Source organism: Bos javanicus, chromosome 10 (genome assembly GCF_032452875.1).
Source record: "Bos javanicus breed banteng chromosome 10, ARS-OSU_banteng_1.0, whole genome shotgun sequence".
NCBI lineage: Eukaryota > Metazoa > Chordata > Mammalia > Artiodactyla > Bovidae > Bos > Bos javanicus.
The window spans coordinates 51,673,785-51,683,697 of record NC_083877.1 but is presented as its reverse complement, the minus strand read 5'-3'; the positions used below and the strand labels follow the sequence as shown (position 1 = coordinate 51,683,697).

The following is a 9,913-nucleotide window of genomic DNA, read 5'->3' as shown; positions in this document are numbered from 1 at the left end:
AGCCTGGTGGGTTACAGTCCATGGGGTCACAAAGAGTGACTGAGACACTGAGCACAGACATGGTAATTTCTTCTTCTCTGGAACAAATGCAGTGGTCTCAACATCATCAGGGAGCTGTAATTAAATCACTGAAATGTTATTGGAAGAAAAAAAGCATGATTAATTTTGCAGAACGACACATCTATATTTTACTCATGTTCTATAATGTGCATGAAAGTGCCTTCAGAGAAGAATGTTTACACTGGATATATATGTGCCTGATTTGACAATTCCAAGCTACACTTCAACCAACCATTTCTAAATAGAAAAAAAAAAGTCAGAAGCTTGCAATTGTGCAACATGTAAATCTCTCCTGGACTGCAGCCCATCGCTGTGGTTTGGCAACGACGCAACCAATACATCTCTTTTCTCATCTCTTGAAGAAAAAAAAAAAAACAACAGAGAAAAAAAGTACCATGAAAAGAAAGGTAATGATTAATCCATCAGGCACAAAAAGGGTTGTTTTCAGGATTTCAGGTTCTACCTCGCCATTTCAAATAAACAGCAGCAACCACGGAATGACAACTTCACCACCAGAGGAGTAAACCACGGGTTCTAATTGGGACTGGATAACTGAATCAGACATCACCAGGAACCTGTGAGCAGCTGTTAAAAACTTTTATGTGCCAGTGAAGTAGGGATCAGCAGAAGCAGGTGTTGGTGAAACGAGTGGTCTTTGAAGAAGCCCCAAGATGCAGCCTGAGATGGAACAAAAGAAAAAAAGCTTGAAGCAGAGATTGGTCTTGAAGAACACTTTAGCCAAGGAAACGCTCTCCGAGTTCTTGGGTACATTTATAATGATTGTGAGTATTTTCTGATTTCCTGAATTTTGAACCAAGGATGCCTCACTTGTAACCTAGCTGATGATAAAAATTATCTTTGTTTTGAGTTCATCATTAGACTCACTTCTTTCAGCAATCAGCAAGTTACTTCCAGGCTGTTTGGCTACTCAGTGGCCAACATTTTAGGTTTCTGCTTACTCACTCCATTTAGCCACGAAAGTGGATGAGAGAGGAAGAGGGGCATGAAGTACTTTTTTCATTTTACAGATTTACTCAGGCTCTAAAATGACTTTGTGACTAAAGTTAGCTGTTAGAAAATTTTTCCCTTTGCTTAACTGATTTATACCCTGCTTATTTCCCCAAAAATGTTAAGCTGATTTATCAATAATCAATAAATATGGATGCCAAGAGACAGCTTGTTATCACAAGTGCTGGCAAAGATTGTGTTGTCAGATCACTTGATTTTTACTAAATTAAAATATGCAGTAATTTATTAGGTAGAAATCGTGTACTGTGCAATGGTCCAGCTGTAGTTTTATATTATTCTCCACCTCTATTTAACTCAAACTAATCTCTAAAGAGTTTCAATTAGACAGTTATAAAAAATTGTCAGATATAAAGGAAGGATGTATTCTAAGAAAATTTAGAGGATTTTGCCTGAAGATTTGCATAGCTATTAATAAAAGTCTGGAAAGTTTACTTAAGTGACATGGGCTCTAGGTTTTCATCCTGTTGCATGTTCCATCATTCTCTGTATCTTGAATTTTTAGCTGGCCTCAAACCATTAGTGAGAAAAAGTTAAATGTGTGATTATTTTCGTGAGTAGCTGCTACTGATTTTAACTTGCTTTAAAACAACAAAAATCTGCTCAAAGATTCCCTACTCCATTTATGAATAATTTCATTTTTAAGATTATAGAGGATTATCCATAAACTTTGTACATTAAAAGTTCTTGGGTGATATGCATCATGGTGACTATAGTTAATAGTATTATATTACATATATGAAAATTGCTAAGATTATATTTTAAAAGTTCTCATCACAAGAAAAAAATGTATAACTATGTATGCAGATAGTCATTAGTTAGATTTATTGTGATGCTCATTTTACTATATAAACAAATATTGAATTAGTATATTGTACACCTGAACTATCATATTGCTATATGCTAATTATACCTCATTTTTTAAAGTCCTTTGATTTGTGTAAATACATAACATTTCAGGAGACTAATCCAAGACTAAGAAATAAATATGGACTCAAAAAATTGAATTAGTGTAAAATGAGACAGAGCAATATGTTTTCTGGTTTCTGAAAACCTCTTTGTACATGATTCATTCAAGTATCTTCAAGGTATTAGGACAATTTCTTACATTCCCTCTTGACCATCCTCCCCTCTCATCTACGTGACTTAGTTAGATGGGGGCAGTGTTGGGGAGAAGGGCGTTGGAAGGAAAAGAGAGAGAAAATAAAAGTCCAAGATTCTTCTGATTCTAGTCACTCTTTACTGAAAAATTGCCCTCAGGGAGTCAGAAATCCTGTGGTCATGTTCCTTGACAATTTGGTCCCAAAGGGAAGAGTGGTGGTTATCCCAGCCTAACTTTATCCTCAGGGTGACCTGTGAAACAGAGAAGTGAAGTAAATTCAGTTACAATTCTAAGTGCTCTGCAAATAAAATAGAGGAGGAAGTGAGCTAAACATCTGTGTATTTTGTAACCAGAAAAAGTTAAAACCCTCTTTATTTCTTCATAAGAATCTATTTCATAATCTCATCCTGTCTAATTGAGTAAATGAAAGCGGCTTTTAGCCATTCACTATTCTGCTTATGCAAATAGTAATGTGTCTTCCCCTACAACTCAAGGTGGGAACTACAGAAATAATATCTTGACACTGTATGCTGAAAAATTAAATTTTGTATCTTCCAGCTAAAGCCAATCATTTCCTGAAATGTTCGATTTCTATTTATACTGTTCTAAAATGAACCCTGATGAAATCTTTCTGATTATAATATTCAATTTTGTTGAGGCTTGTGGGGATGTATAAACAAGAAAATTCTGCAAAAATATGTTTTTTCAATATACATGTAAATTAAAATTTTGGTTTTTAATAAATCTACATGGTCTTGCTCAAAGCTTATCCAAAGTAATTATTTCTGCTTTATTAGAAAATGTACATTTTGCCTTACTTTCTCTAGTAAAAAGTTTGCATGTTGATAAGGCATGGAGCAAAGGGAGCACTAAAAAATGGCAGCGTGTATATGAAGGACTCACTTTATTTGTAAAGATAATTTTCACCCAGACACTGGGAGTCTGATGCCATCTTCAACCCAATCTTGAAAAGTGCTCTTAAGGGAAGCATCTCAAGCTCATTCACACTGTGGTATAAATGACTGATAAGGGCTACTGGTAGCTTTAAGGGAAGAGAAGTTCCATGAAAAATTCTCTGTATATTAAAATAATTAAGTCATAAGCTAAAAAATTAGCTCTAATTTGGCCTTTTAGACATTGGGATGGATGGTGGTGGTGGTTTAGTCGCTAAGTAGTGTCCGACTCTTGTGAACCCATGGACTGTATCCCACCAAGCTCCTCTGTCCATGGGATTTTCCCAGAAAGAATACTGGAGTAGGTTGCCATTTCCTTCTCCAGGGGATCTTCCCAACCCAGGGATCAAACCCGCATTGTCTACATTACAGGAGGATTCTTTACTGCTGAGTCACCAGGGAAGTCCAGACATTGGGATAGGCAGGCCTTTCTGCCTTTACTGGTGTGAGGAAGACAGGTTGCAGTGCATCTTTCCTATCACAGAAAAGAGGTTTAGAAGCACTGAGCTGCAAATATGGGGAGTAAGTAATAAGTATCTACTGTTTGTTAGCTTCTTTACCTACATTTATCACTCATAAACAGTTGGAGAAATGAGGGCTCAAAGAGATGAAGTAACTGCCCAAAACCAGTGGGTTTTGCAGTGAACTGGGGTTCTTTCTAATTATAGCCCCTACGCTTTCCGCATACTTCCACCCATTGCTGGAATTCCTTTGGTAGTGTCCCTGATAGATAGTAAATCAGACTCTGCTTTAATATTTCCATAGACTGGAGCCTTGAGTTAACACTGTGTGCATATGTGTTTAATTAATGAGCACCTGATGAGACCAGATCGTTAGTTGGGCCACCAAGAAGAAAAAACTACTCAATTCAAGTGGACTGGTGTAAAGGTGAAGGCAGAGAACAATCTTCTCAGCCCCCTGCATGTGGGCCCATGACGTGTGGGTTTCAGGTTGCACATTAAATATACACTACATGTAAAATTCCTGACACATGAAGCTCATTACATGTTAGCTCCCTTTCCCCTTGATCCTTCTGCTCTTTTACTTGAGAGTCTTTGTAGTATTTAAAAATAGCTGCTTTGTCCCCTCCTGGGCATCGTGCCCATACCTTTCCCTAGAATTGACTACAGAACTCTGCCCATACATAAAAGAAACCCATCAATGTGTGTTGAATTAATAATTCCTTTAGGAGGCTGAACTTCCCAAGATCTCTCATCATTTCTCACAGGATCTATGTTCACTCCTCACTATTCTGTATACCCTCCTCTCTCTCCAAACATTCCAGGATTCTTTGATACAGAGACCATCCTATTGAAGATGCTAAGGTGAACAACCCAGCCAGTGGCCATATCTCCCCTTATGGTGGAAGGACATCCTTCCAGGGCTGGACTTAGGAGTGGATGGCATCTACTTGTATATTGGAAAAGACCTTACATTTTTCCCCTCACCCTGTCAAACCTGTACATTAGACATCTACCTTTTGGCCTATCTAAGAATGAAATAATGCAAGTACTTTTGCTAAAAGTAATACCTTTGATCTGTACCCTGAAGGGAAATAGAAAGTGCAGAGGCTGGTTACAGAAATTATAGGGCTCTCAAATGATTATTACAAAGTGTGCTCAGATCTTGGAATAGGTCTGGTCCATATTAGGAAGCTGTTGAAACTAGAGAATATAGGGTTAGCATTCAGTGTGAAATAGGAAAGTTCTTAAAATTAGCCAGTTCTTAAACTAAGGCCACTTTGCAGGGTGTAATTTAGGGCAACCCTGGCCTACTACATTATCTGGAGTTCCTAGAGACTGGTAGGACAACTATGAGGTAAGAGTAAGGGTGGATGTCCTTTGCCCTTCTTGTTGGTGGGAAGCTAAGGCACAGGCTGATGCAATTATAGGTCCTAGGAATCAGCATGGAGCCCAGTAGTCCTGTCTTATACACATATTGTGCCTTGGGTTTCCACTCTGCTTTTCCTCTAAGAGGCATGGAGTGTTTTTTTATCTGGGCTGTTGCTTATTTTTTATAACTCTCCATGGAGAGGAGGGGGAGAGGGAGGGAAGAAGGGAGGGAACGAGAAACATGATGAACTCCATTTTGCCAGATGGGAAAACAGATGTAACACAATCAAGAGGTTCACCCAAGGTCACCCAGCCCATGAACATAAGAGCTAGGCTTAATATCTTGACTTCAGTCATTCCTAATCTATTTGGTTGGCCAAAAATTTCGTCTGGGTTTTTCTATTACATCTCACAAAAACTTAAATGAAAATTTTTGGCCAACCCAATACCAGTATTCAATGAGAATTAACACCTTCCATGTGGAAGTCCAAGAGAACTTTGTTAATTTTATAGCCTAAAATACATTAGACAGTATTGTGTCAAAAGATTATTATATAGGACAGACATGACCATGACATGAACATTTCATAGAGGATCTATTAGCATGAAGTTTTTAGACTTCTTAAATGGCAGTCCACTCTGGTATTCTTGCCTGGAGAATGCGATAGACAGAGGAGCCTGGTGGGCTACAGTCCATGAAGTCACAAAGAGTCAGATATGACTTAGCAACTGAGCACCCAGGCATGACCACCTACAAACACGTTCAAACCCCCTGTAACATCAGAACTCTAAGGTGGTTCAACCATCTCTTCATGGCTCTAATAAACATGTTGGCCATGCATGGCACTCTGTTCTTCCCCTAATATTTCTGTTTTCTAGATCCTCCTCTGTGAGACCAATCTGTGGCTTAGAACAAAGGAACTAAGAGGAAGGGGCCCTTAAGAGACTTTATAAATCTTCTGTCTTCCTCTCTGGCTGGAAATGCCCCTGTCCTGTCTTCTCTCTGCTTGGTTCAACCTTGTAGCTTTGCAAAGCTGTGCCCTACTCCAGGCCTACAACCTCCAGGACTGTGGATCCCACAGAGCTAGAGTTGTCAATGTGCTGGCCAATAATAGGCCGGGAGCCTCTGTTGATCTTGGATGGCTTGTTTCCCAGAGCCGTGGAAGGATCCTCATCCATAGGCCCTTGCACTGGGATGAAGTTGTCTCTGTTGTCTGATCCCTGTGTCTTTCCAGTGAGGAAACAGAGACCCATAGGCTCGCTCACAGAATTCCATCAAATGCTCTTTCTACCATAGCAGAACATGGGAAAGAAGATCCATCGCCAACGCTATCTGCTTATTTTATTTATTTACAGTGTATGTCTAGTACTCTGCCTTTCCTGCATCTGTACTTCTGCATGTGGGTGCTCTGTCACTTTAAGAAAGCCCAAGGTTCTAAATCTGAAGTGTGGAAGAGCCAACCATGAGCTCTTATGTGGGTTCTTGCCCTGTGCCTTCAACACCGATGCAGAGGGGCCTGAGGTGGAAGATTCTCTCACTCCAGATACAGTTATGTAATGAAGTCAAAGGATGCTGAAGGGCATTAACACTCACTCTAATCCTGGAAAAATCTAGTGAGATAAGGAAACTGTTCTTATTTTACAGGTGGGGAAATGAAGGCTTAGTATATGGAACATCTTGCTTACAGGCAAATGTGTGGTGGAACTGGATTTAGAATCAGACCTCTCTGGGTTCTCTTCATTCTTGCACGTGCTTTTGCACTTTACCTACTCTTGCCTGGAAAATCCCATGGACGGAGAAGCCTGGTAGGCTGCAGTCCATGGGGTCGCTAAGTGTCGGACACGACTGAGCGACTTCACTTTCACTTTTCACTTTCATGCATTGGAGAAGGAAATGGCAAACCTCTTCAGTGTTCTTGCCTGGAGAATCCCAGGGACGGTGGCACCTGATGGGCTGCCGTCTATGGGGTCGCACAGAGTCGGACACGACTGAAGCGACTTAGCAGCAGCAGCAGCATCGCCTCTCATGACAATCTATGTTACTATTTTGGATGTTTCATAAACTTATATGTGTGGCTTCATAGTTTTTATACCTTCTACCATTTGAGATTTTTTCCCCTTGAAGACATTTTTTGAGATTTATCTATTTGGGGCCATGTTGACGTGGGTGATTCATTTTAACTGTTGTGCCGGACAGCGAGTGTGTATATCCATTCGCGTCATGAACTGTTAACGTTTGCAGCACGTCACTGTTACCAACTCTGCTGTTAAGGACATCCTGTTCAGGCCTCCGGGTACATGAGTTCCTCTTTTAAAAGTGGGTTTTTTTGGCCTTGGGTGTGTCGATCTTCACCTTTATGTGTATTTTAACATTGCTCTCCAAAGTGGTTTCAAATTTATACTATAGGCAGTAATATAAGAATTCCCATTTCCATATACTCGTCAACTCTTGATATGCTTCAACTTTCTATTTTTGTCCATTTGATATACAGGAAATGAAAGTTCACTAGAAATTTTAATGAATTTCTAGTGCAGTTGATCTTCATGTTTACTGAACTTTGAGATTTTTTGCCTCTGGAAATTGCTTCTTCAGATCCTCCGCATATTTTTTCTTTGTTTTGTTTTTCTACTTTTTCTTATTGGTTATAGGATACTGATAATTAAAACCAGACATGAAAAATATTTTGTGTTTTAATTACAGCTTAATATTTTGCTTTTCACATTTAGATGCTTAAATTATTAGAATTTAAAAAAAATTATTGAAGTATAGTTGATTTACAAAGTTGTGCTAGTTTCAGCACAGTGATTCAGTTACATACATATACATATATAGGTATATATATTTTTCAGGTTCTTTTCCATTATAGATTTTTATAGAATACTGAGTATAGTTCCCTGTGTAGAATTTATTTTGGGGTAGAATGTAGAGTAGGTGTCTCTTTATTTGGAAGGATTGCAAGTTGTTCCAGCACCATTTTGACTAGTCTGTCTTATCTCTACTGGTTGTAATGCCATCTGTATTATATACCAGTTCCCATATAAATGTGGTGTATATCTAGACTTTATTCAGTTCCATTGATCTCTCTGTCCAAAACCATACCACTGCCACATATTTTTGTTATAATTGCTTTCTAAATAATTTTTGTTATCTGGTGTTTTTCTTCCTTGTTATTTTTTTAATACTGTCTTAGCTATTTTTAGCCTTTTAGTCTTCCACATGACTTTTAGGATCTGCTTATCAAGTTACATACATACCCTGTAGAGATTTTGACTGGAATTGCATGGAATTTACAGTATTCTGGACAGAATTGACATTTTGAAATGGTGAATCTGCTCACCCATAAATAATTCTTCATTCATAGGTCTGCTTTCATATTTCTTTCCAAAGTTTTATAATTTACTTGGTATTAGTCATTCATTTATTTTTGTTTGATATAGTTCTAGCTATCTTTGGTTATGATCACTGCTGTGAACAGTACCTTTTAAATGATATTTTCTAATTGGTTATTACTAGTGTTTAGAAACAATACTGAGTGTTATATATTGATTTTGCATTCAGCAAACTTGGTCATTCTCTTATTAATTCAAATAAGTCTAAGATTGTCTTAGATATTCCATATAGTTCAAGGCTGTCAAATTTGAGTGCCACTACCCATATGTGGCTACTTAAAATTAATCTTAAATAAAATAAGAAATTTAGTTTCCACCCTTCCTAGTTCTATTTTATGTGCTCAAGAACCATATATGACTATTGACTACCATATTGGACAGCAGAGATACAATAATAGAACTTTTCACTCATCGAAAAATATTCTATTGGACTGTACTGACATAGATAATACCTTTTTCTCTGAGAATATGGGAGTTTTTAATTTTCTTTCTTTTTAGTCCTTAAATATTTAATTTCTTCTTATTATAATCAGAACCTCTTGTTCAATGTTACTAGAAGTTATAATTGTGTCATTCTTGTTCTGTCCTCAACTTTTAAAAATCTGCTTCGTATATTTTACCATTAAACAATAGTTGCTGTTGGTTTTGGGTAGACATTCTTGATGTGAGAAAGGAAATTCCTATCTCTTTCTCATTTACTAAAACTCTGATTAGGAACAATTGTTGAATTAAAAAAAAAATACGTTTCTGCATCTATTGAGATAACCATATGGGTTTCTGTTCTTATCTGTTGATAAAGAAAATTACATTGATAAATATTTTTAGTGTTAAATCATCCTTACATTCCTGAGATTAATTCTCACCTAATCACAGCATTTAGTTTGCAATGTTTTATTAAGGATCTGGACTATAATTTCAATTGTTATATTGTCCTGTCTACTTTTATTACCAGCAGCATATTAACTTCATGAAATATATTGGAATTTTTTTCCCACTTTTTGTTTTATGGAACCCTTTGTATAAAATGAGGATTATCGTTCATTAAAGATTACTTAGCATGTGAAATGAAAAAGAAAGAGAAATGTTTGAAAGTAGATTTCTCTAAAGCTATGTTTCATTTAGATGTTCTGTTATTAATTCTATTTTGGCAATTCATTTTTTCCAGAGAACTGTGCTTCATTTCTGTTTGCAAATGTAGTTTTTAAATTTTTTTAATATTTTCAAAATTAATATAGTGAAAGTAGTAATTTTGAAATGATTTTTCATAGTATTGGCTTCCAGCTTTTAAAAATCTCTGCTGCACCTGTGATGCCCTTTAATCTTCATTTATTTTTTAATGAAATATTTTGATTTATAATGCGCTAATCTCTGCTATACAGCAAAATGACTCAATTATACACATATATGCATTTTGTTCTTTAATTTTTAATGTGGTTTCTATGTTTTCCACTTAGCTTCTGCTTTGACATTTCTTACATCCTCCCATTGAGTTGATTCTCCCATCAGTTTTATTTCTCCCTTTTCTCCTCTGCTTACTCTTTCTATTCTTT

At 37.0% G+C, this 9,913-nt stretch overlaps 1 protein-coding gene across 2 annotated transcripts in view; it reads left to right on the top strand.

Annotated features, from left to right (window-relative positions):
* The first annotated feature begins 399 nt into the window (after window positions 1–399).
* The window catches only part of AQP9 (aquaporin 9), a 49,440-nt gene continuing 39,926 nt past the window's right edge, over window positions 400–9,913 (top strand). Inside the window, exon 1 of one of the 2 annotated variants that reach the window (XM_061431164.1) lies at window positions 400–842. In XM_061431164.1, coding sequence (XP_061287148.1) covers window positions 732–842 — 111 coding nt within the window. In that variant the 5' untranslated portion in view covers window positions 400–731. The remainder of the gene's footprint in view (window positions 843–9,913) is intronic. The other variant, XM_061431163.1, reaches the window with a different exon arrangement.